Below are 26,418 nucleotides of genomic sequence, written 5' to 3'. Positions count from 1 at the left end.
CTGCCTCAGACTCCAGAGTAACTGGGATTACAGGCGCTCGCCACCATGCCTGGCTAATTTTTGTATTTTTAGTACAGATGGGATTTCACCATGTTGGCCAGGCTGGTCATGAACTCCTGACCTCAAGTGATCTGCCTACCTGGGCCTCCCAAAAGTGTTGGGATTACAGGTATGAGCCACTGCACCTGGCCAGCATAGGTCTTTCTTATACCAGTTACATGTAACTCTTAGAAAATTAAAAAAAAATCTATTTAGCCCTTTGGTAGTATAGGAAGTAAGATAAAAGCTGATCTTCAACATGTGTAGATAGTTCTTTTTTAGCTTCATATTTAGTTGAATCACTTTTTAACTTGTAATGGTCTTGCCTATAAGACAGTCCATTTTTAGTGACATCCTTATTTTTAGAAGAACAGCCCTTTATATTCAGGTGGTGTCATATAGCATTGCTCTCTGATCCTTTTTGTCATAAAAGCCTTAAAGCAAATAAATTTGGCTTTTCTTGATGTTATTTTTAATTTCATATTGAATATATTCAACAGTAACATTCTCTGTAAGTATGAAAGTAATATATGTTTATTGGGAAAAATAAGAATCACTCATAATCCTCTTATCTTAATATCTCTCTATTACCTTCACCAGGCTACTGTTAAATTTTCTTTATTTCCTCTCCAAGGGCATTTGCAGGCAAATCAGAAAAAGAAAATAGTAGCTTAATATCATGGCTATCACATAAACTTGAGGGGTGTGTATGTGTGTTTTGGTCTCTATTAGAATGGGTGGAGAAGACTCTAAACTCTGAATACCCCGGCCTTAATGACACTTGAGGGCTGCTTTAGTTGCTTTCTCCTGCTGTTCTAAGGTTGACTTAATTTCATATGGCTATTTTTGAATGTGACATGCAAAATCTCTGTGGTTGATACTATTTGGCAATGAGTACTTGGGGACTCCTCAGAGCCTCGTGGTGATGAATCAATGATGTGATTTTTGGTGCATCTCATTTCACTTCTTTGGAGATGGTTTTTTCACGAGAGTGGAAACTTGACTCTTCTTGTGTGATGCTGGATGTGTATGCCTCTACTAGAGAAAGGGGGGCATTTATGACTCTGCTGGGGAAACAGGAACAGCATGCTTTAAATACATCTTTGGGCCAGGAGGCTTGAAATGCTGTAAAGTTGAGCATCAGATTTATCTGCTTTTCTTTAATCCTGGCTCACGCAATGATTCACTCATCATGATGCTGCATTTGGCTTTTAAAAATAAAATTATGAATGAATGGATTTGACTTTGATTTTTAGATATAGCCTGAGATGTAATATGTAAGAATAAGCCAGAGTATAATAAGTATCAAAGACTGAGGAAAAGTGATAATATCAAGAAGTATATCCATTTCTTTTCTTCTTTTCTGAAACAGTTACTGTGGGGGGAAAAAAGCTACTACAGATACAAATCTATTTGAAGTGGCAACTTGACCTCAGAAGGAGAAAATTTGATTTCTCTAGAAATGTAAAATACAGCCTTTTCAAAGACCTTAGTAATGTGTTTCTCCAGACAAATGTGCTTGAAAGTAGGAATAGAGAAAAACAAGAAAATTCCTTCACCTCCTCTTCTCCTTTTCCTCTTCCTCCCCTTCTTTCTTCCTCAACCCTCCTCCTACCTGTCATCCTCCTCCTTCCCCCTTTCTTCCTTCTTCTTAATTTTTGTTATCTGGTATTTGTTTGCCCTCACAGAATTCCTTCATTTGTAGTATTCAGTGTATGTGGGTATTATTTGGTACATGTGGGTATTACATGTTTATGTATAAAAACTTTTGGAACTAATTAACATAGTAGGTTGCAAATCTCAGTATGTGTGAAAAATCAATCTGAAAAATTCCTCATAAGGAACTACATTTTACTTATTTTCATGAAACTATCCCATCTCATCAAACATGGCCCTTCTCTAGTAACTTCAAGAGTATGTGCAACCAACTACCTTTTAGCATGTGGATGACTTGGGGATTTTTCCTGTGCTTTGTCTTCTCTTGATGTGTTAGCAATTCTTCCATTCCTGATCCTTGATAACTTTGCCTTGCTTTTCTTTAGAAACTTTCCTTCTTTCATTATGCATTTTGGTTGCTTGGTACTTTGCTGTCTTCTCTGTTAGCTGGTAATCTCCTCAAGGGCTGTATGCATGTTACTTCTTGTTCCACCTGGAACAGTTCCTTGCATCTAGGAGGTATTTCTCTTCAAGGTCCTGAGAAGTACACAATCCATAGTCGTAAAACTCCAGAAGGTTAATGTATCAAAATTGATGGTAAAAGTCTCTCAGAACCGAACAACCAAACATCAAAGCAGATAAGCACGAGTCATCTCAATGAGGAAAGTGGAAGAATTGGAAACCGAGGGTGAGCTTGGCTTTAAAGTTTACATGCACGGGGTCCCGGGGGTAGAAAGGTGGTAGAACAAGTGCAAGCACTCACCTCCTTACATCATTGTTTCCAAGGAGAGTTAGTTTCAGGCATGAAAGCACAGAACAAATACAGATGTGAATTTAATTAACAAATGTCTTAGGACATTTGATGGAACTTTGGTTCTCTATGGAGATCTGATTTAAGACTCGAGATGACTGTTTCACAGAATTTTAAAGAAATTTAGAATTGAGATTATTTCATCACTGTCAGTGATCTTTGAGGAACTATGAAAAACTGGAGAGGCATTAACAGTCTTGAGATGTCCAAACCTTTAGAGAAGATAATAAATCTGTGAACCAGAACTGAAGGAAATGGTGTGACATTCTCCTTGCACATCCTTCTTGTTCTTCCTTCTCTAATGAAAATGGTTTGTGAATAATGAGAAAGCAAAATAGTGTCAAAAAGTTAGTAAAAACAAAAGTCATACTTAACCTTAATTCCTTGTTTGGATCAGATTTTTAAGCTAGTAGACTGGCAGAACACTGCAGCTATTATATATCTGCTTATATTTAAAATGTTGTTAAATGTTCCCAGTTATGTTCTGGTAGATAAGAGGGTTATAGGCAGTTGGATGATGTACTGTTGCTGGTGGTGGATCTAAAACAGGCTGCTTGGCTGTACCTAGGAGTAGTAAGGTTTCTAATAAGGTGCTGTTTCAGTATCTCTTTTACGTGGTAAGGGCTTGGCTCATTTGTTCACCACTGAGCCCTAAGTGTGTGCCAGGAATTGTGGTAGGAATTTCCCAGCACAGTCCCGAGGTAGAGCAGACAGTCAGGGCAGTGATCTAGGAGAGAGTGGCCATGGAGAGCAAGGACTGGATAGGAGTGTTTGAAAGTAGAAAGAGGAAGGAGAGAATAGAGAGAGTGAGTGTGTTAATGAAGCCTAGTCTCCCAACAGGTGGATGGGGTGGGGGTCAAAAGTGTGGTTTCAAAAAGTACTGCCCTGGATCTCATTCTGTTTAGTGTTTTCATTTATACGTCGGGGGAGGACACCTACAAGAGTGAGTGGCCAATGCCTGTTGTAAGTCCAATTGGAATTTACAGGAAAGGCATGAGCAGATGGTAGCTGCTGAAGAGTTGGAATTTTATCATTTGGGATAAATTAAACTCCTGAAATCATATTGAAAAAGTGAATTATTAGGTGTAGGGTAAGTTAGGGATGGTGTGATTTTAGGACCTATGAAGAAAACTCAGAGATTTTAATTAGTGGCAAGATCAGTTTGAGTTTACTGGGTTTTGTGACTATCACAGTTTAATACATGCTTAAGCCAAATTAGTTCAAATTCAGTTTCCAGATTGGAACAGGGTACTATCACAGTCCACTCAGCACTTATCAGACAACAGGTAGTAGTGCATAGACTGGCAATTACATTGAGAGAGGGATTAATCAGCTGACACTTATCAAGAAGCTTGCAGCTAAGACTATGAGGAAACTCAAAATAGTTGAAAAACTTTTGAATGTTAATAGTGAACAGAAGACTTCTGTTTTGGAGAGACTAGGCAAAGGAGGAGAGGCAGTGAGAAGCTGGGGTTGGAGCCCCACAACAGCTTTCTGACTGCCCTTCCTGCTCCCACGGTGTGTTCCTTCAGGAATTCTCCACACTGTCACCACTTAGCTGCAGACATAGAAGTTAATCACGCTATTACCCTTCTTAAGATCTTTCAGTGTTTTTTGTATCAGTCCTTTCTGCAGCTCAGAAGGCCCTTCATGATCTGGCTCCTGTCCTCTCTAGCTCTTCTACCCATATCTCACTAGCTCTATCTTTCCTCACCCCCTTTTCTTTCCCTCCCTTCTTCCCTTCTTCATTTTTCTTTAACACATCACATTCTCTCCCTCAGAGTTTTTGTGCAGGTTGTTTTATCTACCTGGAATGTTCTTGGCTTATTATTTTTTCAGCTTAATCCTTTCCTGTGGAATCTAAAACTAGATTCTCTTTTCTTTTCCCATCCTTCCCTCCCTGTCCCCTTCCCTCCTTCCCTCCTTCCTTCCTTCTATCCTTCCTTCCTTCCTTTTCTGTCTCTCTTTTCTCTCCTTATTTGCTCTCTCTCTTTTCTCCTTTTTAAGAGATGGGCATGCTCTTTTGCCTTGGATGGAGTACAGTGGTCCAATCATAACTCACTATAACCTTGAACTCTTGGGCTGTAGTGGTTCTCCCACCTCAGCATCCTAAGTAGCTGGGACTACAGGCATGTGCCACCATGCTCAGCTAATTTTTTAATATTTTGTAGAGAGAAGGGGTCTTGCTATGTTGCCCAGGCATGACTCCAACTCATAGCCAGAATCGATCTTCCTGCCTAGCCTTCCTATTTCTTTTATATAGTATGGTGCAATTTTCCCTCATCACATTTATACCAATTCACATTATATTATTTAACAAAGAACTTATTATGGAAAATAACTAGTAGAGAGAATAGTCATAATAAACTTCCATGAAGCCATCACCCAGATTCAAATATTGGCAACTCATGACTGACCATTTTCATCTACATTCATTCTCTCCAATTATTTTGAAAGAAACCCAGGATCTTATATTATTTTATATTAGATTTATTCTTTGAAAGATAAGCATTGTGTTTTAAAACACATGGCAATATTATATGATAGCATGTAAAAAATTAAATTGTTCCTTAATATCAACTATACAGTGTTAAAATACACTTCGTTGGAATCCAGAAAAATTGAGTCTGTACATTGCAATGAATTGCAGTTACATGCCAATCTTTTAGTCCATGGGTTCTCCTACCCTGCTTTTTTTCCCCCTTGAAATCGATTTGTTGAAGAAATAGATTCATTTTCTTTTATAGAGCTTTATCAAGTCTGAACTTTCCTTATTGTTTCCTAATGGTGTTATTTAACTTGTTTCCTTATGTCCTTTAAATAAGTAGTTAGATTTAAACTTGGTCGGAATCTAACTGTTGATAATCTACTAAGTGATTATGGTTAGCAAAATGGTGGTATTCAAATTCTGTCTTCCCTTCTTTACTTGTTGCATGCAGTGCATCTATAGAGAAACTTCTTCAAACTTACAATATTTGATTATATTGAGGTATAGTATATATGAAAGAGTATGAAAGGGATGGAAAATGCTTGATATATTCTGAATTCAGAAAGTTTTTAAGTAGTAAAATGATTCTATAATACCCTCCAAAATGACCAATGAGGGTTTTTTTTTGTTTTATTTTAAAACTTATAAATTTAAACATACTTTGTACCTTTAATTGCAGGTATTATTTTAATAATGCACAAATTGTTTCATTTGACAAATGGGAGCCTTCGGACTCCCTTTGACATGCCTCAGTCATTTTTGTTCTTAGGTGTTCTGTGTCTGTTTCCTTGGCTAGACTATTGGCTCCTTAAATGGGGGGACTTGGCTGTATTGTTTATCCTTTATCCCACACACAGATTCATAATCTCTCAGTTAATATTTATTGAATAAGGGGTGGGATATTAATATTCCATTAAGTGAAAGGCTGTCTTATAGAAGACGACCTACTTTAGTCTGTGGATTCAGAACTTGAATCAGAGGGTAGAACTTAAAGGAAGCGTTTTTGTCTCAACACAGAGAAGAACTGAATAATTTGGATTTTTATAGAGGAGTTTGGGTTCCATCAAACTCCTTGTTTTCTGGGGACTACTTTGTTCCAGGCAGTGAAAATACAAGGACAGACCATCAAGCCAGTGAAGATCTTTTTTGTCTCCTTAGCCTGGATGATTACTGAGGTTACTTTTAATTGCAAAATGGTAAGACTCTAAAATCTTTTGTTGACAGATTTTATTTTTAGAAAGGTGCAAATTTCAGTGGCTTAAAATTGTTGAAATGTACATAATTTTTTCCTATGAACATTGTATGCCACTCTAATACTATTTTTCAAAGTATTATGAATTTATACATTTGATAAAGCATTGATAATGATGAATCATGCTTTAGTAGCAATCAGTTCTTTTTTATAGGTAATAATTGTTGATTGGATATGCCATTTTCTCATTGCATTAAATATTTTTGCATTGCTAGTCAAATACTAATAAATAGCCACTGTAATATTGTTTTATTAGTCTTTGGATTTTATTCAAAAAGAAATTAAAAGCACGTTCATTTGTGCTTGGTTGGTTGTGCTTTTGAGGTTTTACTGAAGAAATATTTGCCCAGACCAATGTCCTGAAGCATTCCTCAATGTCTTCTTTTAGCAGTAAGCTTCTACAAGCAATCACTCAACAAAGTGAAGAGACAGCCTATAGAATGGAAGAAAATACTTGCAAACTATTCAACAGATAAGGGATTAATAACCAAAATATATAAGGAACTCAAACAAATAGAAAACAAAAACAACCAAAAAAATCCCCCCAAATCTCTAAAGATCGATTTAAAAATGGGGAAACATCTGAATAGACATTTCTCAAAAGAAGAGATACACATAGCCAACAGGTGTATGAAAAAATGCCCAACATCATTAAAAATCAGATAATTACAAATCAAAACCACAGTGAGATACCATTTCACTCCAGTTTAAATGGCTTTTATCCAAAAGACAGGCAATAACAAATAGTGATGAGAATGTGGAGGAAGGGGAATGCTTGTATGCTGTTGGTGGGAATGTAAATTAGTACAGCCTCTATGGAGAACAGTATGGAGGATCCTCAAAAAACAAGAACTACCATAAGATCCAGCAATCCCACTCCTGGCTGTAGCTATTCAGAAGAAAGGATATCAATGGTGAGACAGTGGATGCCTCAATTACCATAATTTGATCATTACACATTGTACGCTTTTATCAGAATATCACATGTACCCTGTAAATATGTACAACTATTATGTGTCCATATATTTTTAAAAAAGAAATTAAGACATACTAGCTTTAGTCTTCTTCCACTTCTCTCTATATTACTTTGATATAGATTAGGACTAGGTATAATTAGTGACAGTTGACTTTGAAATTCTAATTTATTTTTTTTAAGAATAAAGTATAGTAGTTAACACTTTTAGGATATTCCTCAATAGTAAATGTTAAACAGTATTGAGATGACTTCTTATTCACATATGAATAAAAATTGAATTTAGGTGACAGTAACAATGTCATGAATATTTGGTTAAATGTAATTTTTGAAATAATGTATGTAATACAGTATAGTGAGCATTTAAACTAGCACTTTAAGAGGGAATTAATAAATGAAACACTATTAGTATAATTTTAAATATTTTCTGTAACATTGCCAAAAATATATAAATTCTTCCAAAAATTTTGCCCTTGTTACACTCCAGCTTTCTACTGTTACTCATTCCCTCTGTAGTATCTACATTTCCTTCTATTGCCTCTAGACCAATACAGCAAGGAAACAAGAGCACTGTATCTGTGTGTACTTGATATTATTTTCCTTTGCAGTTTCTCTTGAGACAAAATCATAATGGAAGAGAGAAGCAGAATATATTAAATTTCCCAGAGTATATTAAATTTATTTTGGGCATATTGCTTTAATTTCCTTCATATCCTCTAGATACAATTTCTTCTAGGTGTTAGCACATGGACACTATTTTCAAAGATGACCCAGATAATATTTGTAATTTTGTTTTCTTGTGCTAAGTTATTCTATTAATTTGAAGTAACTAATGGAATAGAAGACTTTTAGGCTTTCCTTTGAGAATTTTTTGTTCTTAAGGAAGTTCTTTATGAGCATCATCTTTTGAAACTGGAAAATGTACTTTGAGCTAAGTAAGGAGTTTTCCTTTATTGCTTTTGCAAAATGTTAAATGAACAAATGAATTAATGGTTGAAAAAACAAATAGGCTGCTTTCTTTATTTAAAGCTTCTAGACCTTGCTTTACTCCCACAAGAAAATTTTATATTTACAAATTTAGGACACACATATGTGTGGACACAGTTTCTGAAATGGACAGATTTAGATTTGTGCTTTGTGCTTAGAAACAGTTTGAAAGTTGGATCCCCTTTCAGCCTGGCTCTACTTGGCTACCCAATGTCTCCATGTCCCTATGCATGGAGATATTCTCCCCACCCCTGCCCAATGCAGTTCTTCCGGTACAGCACTTTGGAACTCTTGATGTTTGGTGGGTAGACTACAGCTATGAGTCACGGCTCCTTTGGGCCAAGCTGGGAATGACAGTTATTGGAAAAATAAGAGAATAAACATAAAGAATCTTTGAAATAAAATGGCTCTCTATACAGCCTAAAGCAACTACAGGCAAATTTGGCAGTAACTGCAGTAGAATGTATGATGTTAATATTAGCACAATTTAGAGCCCTTCTTTCATCATGTTATTTACCTGAATTAATGTATCCACTGGCAATCAAACCCTGATTGCCTTCTAGTCATTAGGCTTTGATTTAATTAATAAGTCTTGTTAAAGAGGGATCTTCAATGTTTTTCTGTAAACAGCTCTAATTTATTGATTCAATTTGATTTTTGTAATTATTTCAAGTTATTTAAATCAATGTTTGAATTATGTTTTAAACTTTCATAAGTTTAAACTTCATCTAGAACCAAAAGAGAGTCCACATAGCCAAGTCAATTCTGAGCAAAAAGAACAAAGCTGGAGGCATCATGCTACCTGACTTCAAACCACACTGCAAGGCTGCAGTAATCAAAACGGCAGGGTACTAGTACCAAAACAGAGATATAGACCAATGGAACAGATCAGAGGCCTCAGAGGCAATGCCACACATCTACAACCATCTGATCTTTGACAAACCTGACAAAATCAAGCAGTAGGGAACCAAAGACAAAAACCACATGATTATCTCAATAACAGACTAACAGAGAGCCAAATCATGAGCAAACTGCCATTCACAGTTGCTACAAAGAGAATAAAATACCAAGGAATACAACTAAAAAAGGACGTAAAGGACCTCTTCAAGGAGAACTACAAACCACTTAGGTTAAAGAGCAATTTGGTAATCAATATGATTCTTAATAGGAAACCAATGAAGCAACTGTAGAAAAGGGAGATGCTGTTTAGTGGTCTGTGCTCAGATTATTAAAGGTTAGTGAGTGTTTTGAAACGTCTGCTGGATGCAAAAGGTTAATTAACAAAGCATTCTACAAATTCTAAAATTTAAAGGAGATAAACAATTTTCTATATGTAGATGTATAAAACACAAAGAGACCACACACCTTTTATTTGTAAAAAGAAAATAAACATTTAAACCTAACATGAAAGTAGATGTTGAAAGCTTTATAAAATTTTGATAATTTTGAAATTTTTTTGAAATAATACTTTCAGTAATTCATTCTGGACTTATTTTGCAGGTATGTTGAGGAAAATGTCAGTATACTATTATAACAGCATCAATATTCATTCAGTGAAATATTTTGAGAATCTACTCTGTGCCAAGAAGGTCTAGATACTGAGCACATAACAGTTTATAAAGCAGAAAAAGTTCTTTCATTTCTGGAACTTATGTGTAGTATACATTTTAAGGAAATTACAGTTTTAAATCATATAATACATAAAATCTCAGTGTCATGAACTGTTTAGATGATCATAACTTATTAAAAGCAAACACTTGGAGGTTCAATTAATAGAGAACTCAGAATCTGAATTCCATGAACCTAGGTCTTTTATTTTTATGCAGTTACAGAAAATATTTTCAAAAACCCTTTTCACCACAAAAATAATACAAATTAGTTAATGTAGTTACTTAGGGGAATCCATGTGTAGTTGCACTTAGGAAATGATTGTTGATTCAGTTAAAGGCTGGTGTCCTTTCAGTGTATTATAAGGCAATCATAGTTTCATGCCTGAGAATGTGCTTTAAGGACACAACCTACAGAAGCATGCGATCCCTGTATTCCAGAACTCAGTTCACAGTTCGTGATACATACAAGTTAATACTCTCAAGAGAACTGGAAAGCTTTGCAAGAAAAAGTTTTTGTGTGTGTGTGTTTTATGGGTGAGGGGAATATATCTGTAAATTAGGGGAAAATTCCAAGCAGTTCCTGGAATTAGTTACTGCCTCCTCAGGGAGCCAGTGATGAGCTCAACTGGGCTGAGAAAAATTCATGCAGATGTCAGCACTGACTGCATCCCAGCCTCAAGCCCCGCCTAAGTCCTTAGTCCTAAAAGACAAAGTAAAGAGTACAAGGTACAGTCTCCAGCTGAATCCTGTGTGTATAGTAATTTTTTAGGCTGTACCTGGGTCCTTAGAGCACAAGCAGGATTAGAAAAAATCAAGAAAATATACTCAGAGGAGGTTGCAGAACAGAAAAGCAGCAGGCCTGTCCTCTCTGCTAAAACAGGTGGAAAAAGAAACACAGTTCCTAAACTTGAGGAGATAGTACATTGTGGAGCCTTATAATCAGGTGTTCCTATCCCATTACTGTAACCAGTAATAATGTATTTCAACAATCAGTTCAATGAGAAATGCCACTAGGATGGTTCAACTATGGTAAATTCCTGGGCCTTTTGGGTTTTATGTCTATGACAGTTTTAGAGCAAAAACAGACCAAATAGATGTAGGTTTAAAAAAGAGACATTCAAATTATTTCAGACTCAGACACTGGATTCTCTGACCCACTAAGTTCTCCTTTGCTAGTTCTTTATACTCTAGAGATCTTTGGTAGCCATTTAAATTATAGCAAGAAACCATTTTCGATCTATTAGATTGGCAAAATCAGACACTGAGAACATGTAGCCTAGGTGAAGGAGGAGAGGTAAAGGAACTCTTATTTGCTATAGGAAAGGATACCAAATATTTATATCGGTATCCTCTCCTCTATTTTGAATGATTTTCCAGTATTTATCAAAATTGGAAATTAGAAATACACATACCTTTGACCTTACAATTGCCATTTTAGGAATTTTATCTTATAGACCTATTTTTAAAAGCTGAAATTACACATACAAGAATACCTATTGTGTCATTGTAGTAGCAAAATTTGGGAACAAGCTAAATAACTATTAATAGAGGACTGGGGTTAAATGTAGTATGCTCTACTCATGCATAAGAACACCATGTGGTTTTCAAAAGCAAAAGACAGTTTTCTATGGATTTATAAGGAAGTCACCAGAATATATTGTTAAGTGACATAAACAATGTAGAGTGTACTCTATATTGTGCACTACCATTTGTGTTATGTGTGTATATGTTTATATTTATGTGTGTATATATATATATGTGATACATATATATGGAAATCTATATGTCCTGTACCTTTTGCATTTTTGATATGGTCAGCTCTCCATATTCAAGGTTTCTGCATCTGGAAATTAAACAACTTTGGATTGAAAATATTTGGGAAAAAGACAGATAATGTAACAATTAAAATTATACGTATAAAAATACAGTATAACAACTATTTACATAGTGTTTATATTAGGTGTTATAAGTAATCTAGAGATTATTTAAAGTGTATGGGTGGGTATACATAGGTTTTATGCAAACACTACAGCATTTTATATAATAGACTTACACACTCTCTGATTTTGGTATCAAAGGGGATCCTGGAACCAATCTACTGAGAATTATATATGTGGTTTTCTTTTGTCCTATTTTAGTTAACAAACAAACCAAATAAAGTATGCTTCTAGGCCCAATGTAGGTAGAAAATAGAACACTCAAGGAGGGGGGCTAATATAGATAGTCATGTTTTTGATTGATGACAGAATTGACTGGATAAAAAGATATCTCCATAGCACAATCATACTTTTAATTGGAGCCAACCCATATTTAGAATGTGTCTGGAAGGGCCATCTGCTTTGGATATGTCTTGTGTAATCTTGTAATGGTAAAATATTCATAAATTTTTTGATGACATACTGTAATATAAAACACAACTAGACCAAATTTAATTTTAGGAGGCTGTAGTAAAAAAGAAAAAAAAGGAAAAAAATGGGAATGGGTGTTGTTGGGGCAGAGAGAGAGGGAGAGGGAGAGAGAGAGAGAGAGAGAGAGAGAGAGTGAGAGAGAGAGTGTCAAGTTTCTAAGTTTCTGTCCTTGGGAATTGAATGACCTAGCTAAAGACTAAAAATGAAGACATTTCAGCAGAAGGAACAAAGAAGGAGCTATTGGGGAAACCAAGAACAGAGTTATTTTTGATTGCTTCATTTTTAATTAATCTGAGAATTGTTGTCAAGGGTGGTGATTTGGTTAAATACTAGTTTCATTCTGGAAGGAACACAGTGAATCACAGAAAACTTCAGTTAAATCTTGGCCTATGCAAGTATGAATATTTAAAATGGTGAATATTTAGGATGATGATATAGAATTCTGAGCCTTATTAAAACTAATCTTGCTTTGGCTGTATAATTGAGTCACTGACATTTTTAGCCTAAAAGTGAATTTATTTACTTACATAAATAAATTATAAGGAAGACAATTAGAACTATAATGGGCACATATTTTCATGGATTCACTTACCTCTTCTTTCATTTGTTGCAGGGTAAATGGGAAGTTGGTAGCTCTGAAGGTGATCAGGCTGCAAGAAGAAGAAGGGACACCTTTCACAGCTATCAGGGAAGGTAGGCACTTTTCCTTGTTTTTGCTTTTGTGTTTCTATGGTCCCCATAGCTATTTAAATATTATACACATCTGAATATGCTGAGTTTTAAAATTACATGACTGTATCTTTTGTTGGAATATGTAAGCTGAAATTTAAAAATCAGTACCTCTTGCAGTCATATCAAGTCATGTTAAATGAAACAAGGCCAATCTACTGTATGCTCAGATGTGGAATAAAACTGCTGTGCCTTGATGGTAAAGCTATTTAGGTAATTGAGGAATTTTATATGTCTGCTACTATTTATAGAGTTCTTAGATACGTATTAGTTTAACATTACTCACAATTGATGATTTTTAAGGAAAGCCCTTAAAAATGGCGATATGTCATATGTCATGCCATCTTATTCGTCATTCGAATTTCTAGTCTTTATTTCTTTGTTTCTATTTTTTAATGTACTTTTATTGCTTTTTCTTATTGGAAAGAAGATAATATAGACATTCTATATATTAGGGTCATTTATGTTGTGATATTTTCCTCTAGTCTGTTATTTTCTAAAATTTCTTTTATAATGTAGTTAGTTGCTGCATATAAGATTTTAATTCTTATTAAATTAAATAGTTCTTTGCTTTGTTATCTGCATAGGAAAGTTTTTCTATTCCAAGAGAATCAAATATCGTGTTTTTATTAGCAGGAACTTTTCAGTTTAGTTTAATAACTTTTAGGATAAGTAGGTTTACCTCTACTGCATTTTCAAAAGTGTGGATTATCTTGATGTAAGACTTCAGTTTATTTTTGCATTGAAGGGATCACAGCTATTATTCTGTTCATCTATAGCAAGATAAATTGTTGGTTTGCTGCAATAATTTCTCAAGTTAATGAACTAAATGTAGTCTGTCACTGGTCTGGTTTCTTTACCACAACTATTGATATGATTTACATGTATCATTTTTGAAAATCTTGTTTCTATTTCTACTTTCTCACCTCTTATTCTCCTTGTCATTCCATTTTAGTTTTGTTTCTATCATTTATCTTTAGTGGAAACAGTTTTTATAAAGTTCATCAGTCACTTCCTTCTTGTCAAGTCAAATGTATACCTCTCTGTCTTATTTTACACAACCTTTTAGCAGATTGCATGGTTGAAATAGTCTCTTCTGTGACATCAGATTTTCCAAGTGGGTAGGTTTTTCTCTTATGCTGACCCTTTCTCTAAGTTCAGGGGAGTTTCAGGACAGGAAAGGGCTGCCTTTGTGTTTCTAATAAGCACTCTTTTCTAGGTGATATTATTTATTTTGTGAGTTTAAAAAGCAACCATAAGCTGATATCCTACAATGCATCTCTTTAGCTGGGACCTTGTCTTTATCTCCATTTCATATATTTATCTGCCTACTTTGCATCTTCTTTTGAAAAAGCAGTATGTAAAAAGGATAATACATCACTACCAACCGAGATTCATTTCAGGAATACAAGGCTGGTTTAATCTTTAAAAATCAATCATTGTATAACAGTCACCTCAAACTTAACACATCTAAATGGAACTCATGATCCTCCCACCATAACTGAAACCATGTTCTCCCTATATTAGTAATAGCAGCATCCAGTGCTCCCTCTACCCAAATCTAGCCATGAATAAGCCCTGTTGATTACCTGTCTAAATGATACCTGAAATCTGTCCACATCTTCTCTCTCCACTGCCATCCCCAGTCCAGGATATCATCAGTTCTTCCTTGGACTTCTGTAATATCTTCTTAATTATACACTTCACTTCTCTTGCTTTACTATTGTCCTTTCTCTACTCTGTTACCAGTATAATATTTTTGAAAACTAAAATCATATTATATCAATCCCCTTACTTAAAATTGTTTCAAGTCCTTTATGACTGATTTTCTTCAAATATGCTACAGAGTTTCCTGTCTCAGGAATTTCACACATGTTCTTTCCCATGGCTGAAATGCTCTTCCCTGGCTCATTTTAGATCCAGGGGTCAATTCAAACATCTCATTTCAGAGTTTCTTTGGGCATTTATCTAAATTAGTAGCTGACCATCATTTTATGCTTCTTTATTCTCCACATCACACACTCTTTTTATTTCCATTATAATTCTTATTGGAATCTGAATTTTCTTTCCACTCTCTAAGTATATAATCTTAGTGAGATCAGAGACCTTATCTGATGGTTCACTGCTGTACCCTCAACATCTAGCATGGTAATCACTCTACAATAGTAAGTGACTTAAGGAAAATCATTAAGCTAGAATCTGTAGACATGACAGATTGTTAGATACAGTCTGTTCCCTCAAGGAACCTGCCTTGCAAGTGGGAGGTAGAAAATATAAATCATAAGTTGAAGAGTAATATGTGGTGGCATATTAATACTAAATTATTTATAAAAGATTGTGAAATCTAAAAGATTGTGATTTATATGGAAATTCTTCCATTAGTGATGGGAGGTAAAGTGTTAGCTGAGTCTTGAATTAGGTGTAAGATAGAAAAACAGTAAAAAGTAGATTGAAGAGAAGTTGTGTTCCAGACAGATATAGAAAAGGAGCTGAGACTAGAGAACTCAGTGTCTTTGCCAAGTGCAGTGAATAGGAGGAATAGTTAAGATCAGGAGTTCTCAATTGATAGGGCAGGAGGGATGGGTAATTATTGCTGCGTAGAAGTGGCTTTTGTCATCCCTGTAGTTGAACAATGTAACTGGTGTTTAGTGGATGAAAGCAAGGCATTTACATGAGAAACTCTAATACACAGGGAAGCTAACTATGGCTCGGGGCCTGCTGTCTGTTTTGGTAAATAAAGTTTTATTTGAAAGTGGCACTCCCATTCATTAATGTATTGCCTATGGCTGCTTTCATAGACAAAGTTGAGTACTTCTGACAAACTGTATGGTCCCCCAAACTTAAAGTATATGCTGTTTGGCCCGTCTCATGAAAGTTTGTTGATCTCTGCTCTAATACAATAAACAATTGTCTCATGTCCCATTAGCTTTTTTAATGTTCTACTGGGTATTCATGCAGGTGAAAAATCTGTTTATGAGCCCAAACCCAACTATTTTGCATATAAACAAAATATGCTCCGCACAGATTTAATATATACCAAACTATCCAGGAATACAAGTACATTGTAAATCATGGGAAATTGCATTTTGTTTTGTTTTGTTTAAAACTTTACTACAACTTGTTCACATTTTGGAAAAACTCCATCATGGCAGTACTGCTTGTGTTATTTCATTCAATAATTCAGTACCCCTCGGTCTGCATTTGTAGTGGTTGTGTTTATTCTGATTCTGTGCATAGATGTGAGCACTACTCTTCAATATGTTTTCCAGTATAGTTGTTTACTTGCATATTTAAAGACTTTGTTCATTATAAATTGTTTTTTGTATTACAGTTACATACAGATATAGATTAATGTATCTGAAATTATATTTATATATAAATATTTGAAACTGTGTGTATGTCTTATTACATATGAATTCCATTCCAAAAGTAGTAAAATATTTGCCATATAAAGAGGGTATTGAGTTTGGATGGATTGAAAATGATTGACTGAGCTAGAACAATGGGTTTCTGTTGAGCTGTGGAGGAAGATAAGGTTAAAAGTGCTACCACGTTTAATTATATTAGATACTGAATATGAGAGAGGAGAGGGACAGGGATACTGGGCCAACAAGGAACCAGAAGAAGAATGAAACTGGCCAGTAGGCAGGATCCCTGTTATGCAGGGCGTGCACTAGAATTAATCGACCTAACCTTACTGTTGGTGCTAGTCTTGGTACAAGGTGACAAGAAAGTTTGTAATGGTATTGAAGGATCCAGTGCGACAAGTGGGCCCATCAGTGAGAGGTCCAAGGGAAGAAGCAAGTAGGGTCACATTGAAGTTGTTGATGGTCTACTTATTCACATTGGCTGGGTGTGAGGCAAGCTCCTGAGGCTCATTAAAGGGGTTATGCAGGGAATCCTTAGCACACTGAGACCTTGCTTTGGCTGGCAACATGACTTCATTTTAAGCCATGAGATGAGCTTAGGAACTGGTCCTTAGTTGCAGTTGTGTTGTAGAATGCAGGGCTGTGTAGGTGGGACCTTGTTCTGTGGGTTAGAGAGCCTCTGAAGACTTTTGAACTAGGTGTATTAGGAAGAAAAATCATTTGGATAGAAGAAGAAGAAACTGGAAGCTAATAAGTCAGTCATTCAAAGTAGCGTAGATTTGAAATTATGGGTTTCTTAGAAGTTAGTAACAAAAATGATATTGTATAGAAAGAGATGTCAGAGCTAGGTGAATTATTGATTATAGATTGAGAGGGAAATGACAATAGTTTTGCGTTTGAATGAGTGAAAAAATGGTGCCAGAGACAGAAATCATTGGTGATTGCATGGAAAATTGCTTTTAAGACTTTGCAGTTTTAAAAGGCTGTTATCCAGTGTAATCTTCACACAATAGTCCTTTGAAGAAGTTTAAAATTTTTATTTTATAGAATTTATGTTGTTTATAGAATGTACATTATAAATATGGAATTGAGAGATTAGATAACTTGTCTAAGGAGTGGGATCTTGTACCTAAACCTTGTTAGAGTCCAAAATAGGGTCATTACTGACATTTTGGAGTAATTGATTTGGGTTTTAGAGATTTTGAGCTCCTGAGACAGCTGTATGAAAATGTCTCGTTGGGAATGCAGGAGTACAGCTCACAAGAGTTTAGCATAAGTGGTATATATATATATATACCACGGTCCTTAAGAGGTTGAACCAAGTATAACGTTTTTGTGGAAGAGAACCTTGAGTGAAAACAGGGAGTCAGTTACAAGGCAGTAAGCAGTGAGGTAGAAACTTCCATGGGAAGCTGCAGGTGGCTTCTCTTATGTTGTACAGTGATGAAAAACAAAGTCAGGATCCAAACCTACTGATTTATGTGTGTTGATTTTGTATTCCGCAACTTTACTGCATCAGCACACACAGATCAATAGGTTTTGATCCTGACTTTGTTTTTCATCACTGTACAGTGTTAGATAAGCCACCTCAATTAGTTTGCTAGGGCTGCTGAAACAAAGTACCACAGCCTGCATAGCTTAACAGACATTTAACGTCTTATAGTCCTGGAAGCTCCCAGTCTGAGAGCAAGGTGCCATGGCCCTTCAAATGAGGGCTATGAGGATCTGTGCCATCAGTTTTCCTATGTATCTGTCCACATCCAAATTTTCTCTTCTTATAAGGACAACAATCACATTGGTTTATGGTCTACCCATATGAAATGATTTCAACTTAATTACCTTTTTGAAGACCCTATCTCCAAATACAGTCCTATTCTAAGGTACTAAGGATCAGGACTTCATCTTGAATTTTTTTTGGGGAACACAGTTCAGCCCATAACAGCACTTAATGGCGTTGGGCCCTAGTAACCCTATGTATTAATCCACTCTAACACTGCTGTAAAGAAATACCTGAGACTTAGTAATTTCTAAAGAAGAGGTTTAATTGGCTCATTGTTCTGCAGGCTGTACCAGAAGCACAGCATATTGTAGAGAGACTTCAGGAAACTTTCAGTCATGGCCTAAGGCAGCGGGGAAGCAGCCACGCCTTACATGATGAAACAGGAGAAACAGAGAGAGGGAAAAGGTGCTATACACTTCTGTACAACCAGATTTCATGACAACTCACTGACTCACTATTGCTATGACAACACGAAGGGGGATGGTGTTAAACCGCAAGAAACCACCCCCAGATTCAGTCCCCTCCCACCAGGCCCCACCTCCAATATTGGGGATTACAATTCAACATGAGATTTAGGTAAGGGCACAGACCCAAGCCATATCACCCTACTTGCAAAAAATAGGAGTTGGATTATGCCATCCCTTAAGAACTACCTTGGCATTGTGGTTTTAATTTGCCAAGAAATGTTTAAACTTAGATTTTGGAATGTTCTGTAGATCAGGGAATGATAGAAGAATAGTTGAGGCCTTGAGGGACTGATCACAAAATGAGATTTTATTTTCCATTGAATAAAATATTTTAATGTCTTTCTAATAAAGTTTGACTTCTGAGTGTTTTTTTTTTTTTTTTTTTTTTGGTAAAGGTAAATGACTCTATATTAGGAAGAGAAATTAAACTCTGGGTCAGTTATTGTTATTTGTTTTTTTCCTGCCTTCTCATTTTGCCTTTCATAGTCTTGGTTTTTGGCTGTTTATATCTGGAAGCAAAAGCCATCATCTTTGCTTAGCCTTTCCCTATTAATACTTCTGGAAGTCTAGACACAATAACTCCTCTGTGTATCTGGTGGTAGAATGTGAAATATGTAGGGTGATGTGGGAGACACTTGAGATATGTTCAGTTTGACATTGATGAGGAAGCAGCATGGTGTGTTCAACTGAGATAGAGCACCTGAATTTGACGTTGCCCTTCTTCTGCTCTTTTGATCAATTTCTCATTTACAAAATATCAATAGCAGGAAGATTTCAGAATAGGAAAGCACCATGCACAGTAGTTTGTAAGTGGCTACTTGCCACTTACAGGCTTACCTAGAAACTTGGATTTTTAAGGCATAATTTTCACCTCAAGTAGAAATACTTGAAGCAACTTTAATCTTACCTAGATAGATATCCAAAGATGTGCTTTGAATTTTATCTCATTGAGCTAGAGTGTGTAATGGATTAATTCAAGTTTGGGAGGTTTGAAACTCATTCTTCCTTGATGGCAGCTTGGAAAAATTAAGTTGTAGTGCTCAGGGTCAGCTTTTCTATTTTAATTCAGAATCATTATATGGCATCATCATGGTTTATTGGGGATAGATAAAGGGTTGGGAAGTACAGGAGAGGTTTGAAAGGGAGTAGATAAAATGCCTTAGGATATTCCATCTTTCAAACAACTTTTAAGTGTGTTTGTTCTTACTCTCTGGTATTTTATTCTAGATTTTCAAATTTTTTATGTCTTAAGATTTTATTAGACAAGGTATGAGGTGACTAGTTGTCTTCTTTCATAGATTCTTAAATATGTGATAATTTTCTTAGGTGAGAATTATGCTTAAAGAGAATCTAGATATTTTATTAGGGAACAATTTTAAATTAAAATGATAGCAGCATGAATAGACAATATTTGATGTGTACTTGCACAGCCAGAGCCTAGTCTCACTTAACTCTCACAAAACCCTCTGAAGTAGGTACTATCATTATTGCTGTTTTGAGGTTAGGAAAGTTAGGAATGGAGAGGTTAAGTCACTCACCCAAGGTCAACGCTAGCATGTGGTGGTGCTAAAAGCTGAACTTGAACAATCATACTGCAGAGCCTGTAATTAAACATTATACTCTGATAGATTTTATGTACAAAGTTTGAATTTATGCTACATTTTCACTTCATGCAGATTGTTGTATTATTGCCGTTAAATCAAGGTTAGCAAAAAAGATAGGGATTTTGGGGGAGAACATGGAGACAAATTACTATAAACGTGGTAATACAGTTTTTAATAAAGGAAGGCAACATCCACATAGGACAAGGAAGAGTCAAAAGAGGAAAGGAACAAATAGGTTCAACACGATATAACTGAGGGAGAGTAGAAACATGTAGAGAAAAGGGAACCTCTCATGTAAACTCTATTGAACTTTTTGTTTGGGTATTTTTAAAAAAATACATGTCTGAATATTCCCATGTGCTTTACCCACCTTCTCTCTCTTCCTTTTTCCACCCTTCTGTGTGTATTTCTTAAAATTATTCATTCTATTAGCATTTCTATGGAAACATTTTAGATTTTTGATAAAACATATGGTACCAGGAAGGCAGAGGTGGGTATAAACTGAAAAAGAGATAAAGGAAAAAAGACAACTTATTTTATTTCAGATATTTGGAATTAGTTTAACCTGCTTGTAAAAATGAATAATTTTATAATTTAATTGTAAAATTTGTGCTATATAATTAAAATATAGTATTATAATAGATGTTATATAAATTATTGATATTATTATTATTTGTTTTAATTGCATTTTAGGTTTTGGGGTACATGTGCAGAACATGCAAGGCAGTTGCATAGGTACACACATGGCAGTGTGTTTTGCTGCCTTCTTCCCCTTCACCCACATTTGGCATTTCTCCCCAGGCTATCCCTCCCCAGCTCCCCCACCCCCTGCTGTCCCTCCCCTATTCCCCCAATAGACCCCAGTGTTTAGTACTCCCTTCCCTGTGTCCATGTGTTCTCATTTTTCATCACCCGCCTATGAGTGAGAATATGCGATATTTCATTTTCTGTTCTTGTGTCAGTTTGCTGAGAATGATGTTCTCCAGCTTCATCCATGTCCCTACAAAGGACACAAACTCATCATTTCTGATTGCTGCATAATATTCCATGGTGTATATGTGCCACATTTTCCCAATCCAGTCTATCATCGATGGGCATTTGGGTTGGTTCTAGATCTTTGCTATTGTAAACTGTGCTGCAATGAACATTCGTGTGCATGTGTCCTTATAGTAGAATTATTTATAGTCTTTTGGATATATACCCAGTAATGGGATTGCTGGGTCAAATGGAATTTCTATTTCTAAGGCCTTGAGGAATTGCCACACTGTCTTCCACAATGGTTGAACTAATTTTACACTCCCACCAACAGTGTAAAAGTGTTCCTATTTCTCCACATCCTCTCCAGCATCTGTTGTCTCCAGATTTTTTAATGATCGCCATTCTAACTGGCGTGAGATGGTATCTCAGTGTGGTTTTGATTTGCATCTTTCTAATGACCAGTGATGATGAGCATTTTTTCATATGTTTGTTGGCCTCATGTATGTCTTCTTTTTTAAAGTGTCTGTTCATATCCTTTGCCCATTTTTGAATGGGCTTGTTTGTTTTTTTCCTGTAAATCTGTTTGAGTTCTTTGTAAATTCTGGATATCAGCCCTTTGTCAGATGGGTAAACTGCAAACATTTTTTCCCATTCTGTTGGTTGCTGATTCAGTCTAGTGACTGGACCTGGGCTTTTTTTGTGTGGTAGGCTCTTAATTGCTGGCTCAACTTCAGACCTTGTTATTGGTCTATTCGTAGTTTCAGCTTCCTCCTGGTTTAGGCTTGGGAGGACACAGGTGTCCAGGAATTTATCCATTTCTTCCAGGTTTACTAATTTATGTGCATAGAGTTGTTTGTAATATTCTCTGATGATGGTTTGAATTTCTGTGGAATCTGTGCTGATTTCCCTTTTATCATTTTTTATTGCATGTATTTGGTTGTTCTCTCTTTTATTTTTTATCAGTCTGGCTAGTGGTGTGTCTATTTTGTTGATCTTTTCAAAAAACCAGCTCTTGGATTTATTGATTTTTTTGAAGGGTTTTTCGTGTCTCTATCTCCTTCAGGTCTGCTCTTATCTTAGTTATTTCTTGTCTTCTGCTGGGTTTTTAGTTTTTTTGATCTTGCTCCTCTAGCTCTTTCAATTTTGATGATAGGGTGTCAATTTTGGATCTCTCCATTCTCCTCATATGGGCACTTATTGCTATATACTTTCCTCTAGAGACTGCTTTAAATGTGTCCCAGAGATTCTGGCATGTTGTGTCTTCGTTCTCGTTGGTTTTGAAGAACTTTTTTATTTCTGCCTTCATTTCATTGTTTATCCAGTTAACATTCAAGAGCCAGTTGTTCAGTTTCCATGAAGCTGTGCAGTTCTGAGTTAGTTTCTGAATTCTGAGTTCTAACTTGATTGCACTATGGTCTGAGAGACTTGTTTGTTATGATTTAAGTTGTTTCCATTTGCTGAGGAGTGCTTTACTTCCAATTATGTGGTCAATTTTAGAGTAGGTGTGATGTGGTGCTGAGAAGAATGTATATTCTGTGGATTTGGGGTGGAGAGTTCTGTAAATGTCTATCAGGTTTGCTTGTTCCCGGTCTGAGTTCAAGTCCTAGATATTCTTGTTAATTTTCTGTCTGGTTGATCTGTCTAATATTGACAGTGGAGTGTTAAAGTCTCCCACTATTATTGTGTGGGAGTCTAAGTCTCTTTGTAAGTCATTAAGAACTTGCCTTATATATCTGGGTGCTCCTATATTGGGTCCATATATATTTAGGATCGTTAGCTCTTCCTGTTGTATTGATCCTTTTACCATTATGTAATGACATTCTTTGTCTCTTTTGATCTTTGTTGCTTTAAAGTCTATTTTATCAGAGATGAGAATTGCAACTCCAGCTTTTTTTTGCTCTCCATTAGCTTGGTAAATCTTCCTCCATCCCTTTATTTTGAGCCTTTGTGTATCCTTGCATGTGAGATGGGTTTCCTGGATACAGCAAACTGATGGGTTTTGGATTTTTATCTAATTTGCCAGTCTGTGTCTTTTGATTGGTGCATTTAGCCCATTTACATTTAGGGTTAATATTGTTATGTGTGAATTTGATACTGCCATTTTGATGCTGGCTGACTGTTTTGCCCATTCGTTGATGTAGATTCTTCATTTTGTTGATGCTCTTCAGCATTTAGTGTGTTTTTGGAATGGCTGGTACTGGTTGTTCCTTTCTATGTGTAGTGCCTCTTTCAGGAGCTCTTGTAAAGCAGGCCTGGTGGTGACAAAATCTCTGAGTACTTGCTTGTTCACAAAGGATTTTATTTTTCCTTCACTTCTGAAGCTCAGTTTGGCTGGATATGAAATTCTGGGTTGAAAGTTCTTTTCTTTAAGGATGTTGAATATTGGCCCCCACTCTCTTCTGGCTTGTAGAATTTGTGCTGAGAGATCTGCTGTGAGTCTGATGGGCTTCCCTTTGTGGGTGACCCGACCTTTCTCTCTGGCTGCCCTTAGTATTTTCTCCTTTTTTTCAACCATGGTGAATCTGACAATTATGTGCCTTGGGGTTGCTCTTCTTGTGCAGTATCTTTGTGGTGTTCTCTGTATTTCCTGCATTTGAGTGCTGGCCTGCCTTGCTAGGTGGGGGAAATTTTCCTGGATAATATCCTGAAGAGTATTTTCCAACTTGAATTCGTTCTCTTCGTCACCTTCTGGTACACCTGTCAAATGTAGGTTAGGTCTCTTCACATAGTTCCACATTTTTTGGAGACTTTGTTCATTCCTTTTTGTGTTTTTTTTCTCCAATCTTGGTTTCTCATTTTATTTCATTGAGTTGATCTTCGACTTCTGATATTCTGTCTTCTGCTTGGTCCATTCGGCTGTTGAAACTTGTGCATGCTTCGCGAAGTTCTCGTGTTGTATTTTTCAGCTCCTTCAGTTCATTCATATTCCTCTCTAGGTTATCCATTCTTGTTCTCATTGCCTCGAACCTTTTTTCAAATCTTTTTTCAAGGTTCTTAGTTTCTTTGCATTGATTTAGAACATGTTCTTTTAGCTCACAGAAGTTTCTCATTACCCACCTTTTGAAGTCTAATTCCGTGATTTTTCACAGTCGTTCTCCATCCAGCTTTGTTCCCTTTCTGGTGAGGAGTTTTGGTCCTTTGTAGGAGGCGAGGTGTTCTGGTTTTAAGTGCTTTCCTCCTTTTTGCACTGGTTTCTTCCCATCTTTGTGAATTTATCCACCTGTCGTCTGAGTAGTTGCTGACTTTTCGATTGGGTCTCTGAGTGGACGCCCAGATTTTTGATGATGAAGTATTTCTGTTACTTGGTTTTCCTTCTACCAGTCTAGCTCCTGTGCTGTACGACTGCTGAGGTCCACTCCAGGCCCTGCTTGTCTGGGGTACACCTGTAGCAGCTGTGGAACAGTGAGGGATGCTACCAGTTTCTATTTCTGCTATCTTTGTCCCAGACTAATGCCCACCAAATGTCCATCTGATCAGTCCTTTTTGAGGTGACTCTTTGGATATACAGGGGTTAGGGAGCTGCTTGAGGAGATGGTCTGTACTTTATAGGAGCTCAAGTGCTGAGCTGTGAGCTCTGTTGTTCATTCAGGGCTGTTAGGCTGCTACGTTTAAGTCTTCTTCAGCAGAACTCATAAAACTCCTTTTTTTCCTCAGATGCTCTGTCTCAGGGAGTTCGGGCTTTCTTTATGAGTTTCCATTGCACTATCCTGCCCAGCTAGGAGGCAGTCTAGTCACTATTTGCCTGACGAGGCTCTGCCCTGCTGGCGTGGGGTCCGCCCTGTTGCCGTGGGCTCTGCCCTGCAGCCACGGTCTCCGCCCTGCTGCCACAGGCTCCGCCCTGCGGCAGAGTCTCTCTGTTATGGCGGGTTGCCTTGGCAATGGCAAGCTGCGTCAGCAATGAGAATGTACCTCAGTACGGGCGGATTGCCTCCGTTATGGCAGATGCCCCTCCCCCACTGAGCTGCACTGTCCTGGGTTCAGCTGTGCCTGCAGTGAAACTCTCCACCCAGAGCGTTTCGAATCGCCATTTTGTTTGTCCCTGTTGGGGTGAAACCCACTGAGCCTGCTACCTGGCTCCCTGCCGCAGATCGCCCTTTTTTTTTTTTTTTTTTTTTTTTTAATTGAACGGTTGGCTCTCTCCCAGGTATTTCAGTCACCTGCTGTTAGGGCACTGGGATCTGTTATCTGTGTGATTTCCCATGCAGCAACCCACTGCACTGGCTCAAATGCAGCTTCCCAGAAATCTCCTGGTCTGGCTCACTGTCCAAGTCTTGTTTAATCAGATGGATATGCTCATCTGCCCTCCCAAATCTCAGATTGCTGGTTTAACAGGGCACCTGGACCAGTGTGTTTTGTGCGGAGTGTTGGGGAATGCTGCTGCGCTGCGGTGCCAGCCGAAGCGGCTGCACCAACCAAAACAGCTGTGCTGGTGTCCTGTGTTTCTCCTACACCTGGGAATATCCCCATTCTATGGGCAACAAAAATCTGTCTGGAAATGCAGCTTTGACTCACCCTCTGCGCATTCACTGAGAGCTGCAATCCTGAGTTGTTCTTACTGCGCCATCTTGAATTGATCTCTCCACAGTATCTGATATTATTTTTATATATTTGTTAAAGTTATAAAATAAAAAATAAGGTGGATTTTAATTGAGTCACTAAACATTTTGGTGTTTGACTGATATTTGAATCTTTACCTTACATGTTTCTGTTTTATGTTACAGCATCTTTATCTATTTTTGTTGTTTTTCATTAACCATACCATTTTTCCTTACAACTGTATGGTATAATTGTTTTTGAAGTTTGTATATGTAATCAAGTTGTAATTCAATTGGTAATTAACCAGTTTAGGTTTCATTTCTTGCATTTCATATTTGGGGTATTGTTTTACTTTTCTAGGGCTGCTGTGATAAATTACCACAAATTTGTTGGCTTATTCTCTTGCAGTGCTGGAGACTAGAAGTCCAAAATCAGGATATTGGCTGGATCACGTGTCTTTTAGAGGTTATAGGGTAGAAATTTTTACTAGGTTTTCCCCAGCTCCTGGTGGCTCCCTTCAATCTTTGGCATTTTTTGGCTTCTAGCTACATCACTCCAATCTCTGCAGCCATCTTCACATGGTCTTCTCTGCCTATCTCTGTGTGTCTTCTCCTCTTCTTATAGGGACATCAGTCATTGGATTTAGAGCCCACGCTAATCCAATATGGCTTCATCTTAACTTAGTTAATTATGTCTGCAAAGGCTTCATTTGCAAATAAGGTCACCTTCTGC

The 26,418-nt window shown here is 36.8% G+C and overlaps 1 protein-coding gene across 37 annotated transcripts in view; it reads left to right on the top strand.

Moving 5' to 3' along the window:
* CDK14 (cyclin dependent kinase 14) overlaps nt 1–26,418 on the top strand; it is a 621,661-nt gene that overhangs the window by 188,623 nt on the left and 406,620 nt on the right. For all 37 annotated transcript variants that reach the window (XM_078342880.1, XM_009002498.4, XM_054237316.2 and 34 more), the window contains one exon: nt 12,838–12,917. In XM_078342880.1, the coding sequence (XP_078199006.1) occupies nt 12,838–12,917 (80 nt within the window). The remainder of the gene's footprint in view (nt 1–12,837; nt 12,918–26,418) is intronic.

The sequence above is a fragment of the Callithrix jacchus genome, chromosome 11, assembly GCF_049354715.1.
Source record: "Callithrix jacchus isolate 240 chromosome 11, calJac240_pri, whole genome shotgun sequence".
In the NCBI taxonomy this organism is placed as follows: domain Eukaryota; kingdom Metazoa; phylum Chordata; class Mammalia; order Primates; family Cebidae; genus Callithrix; species Callithrix jacchus.
Note: the sequence above shows the minus strand (reverse complement) of the source record. Positions and strands in the feature narration are given on the sequence as shown.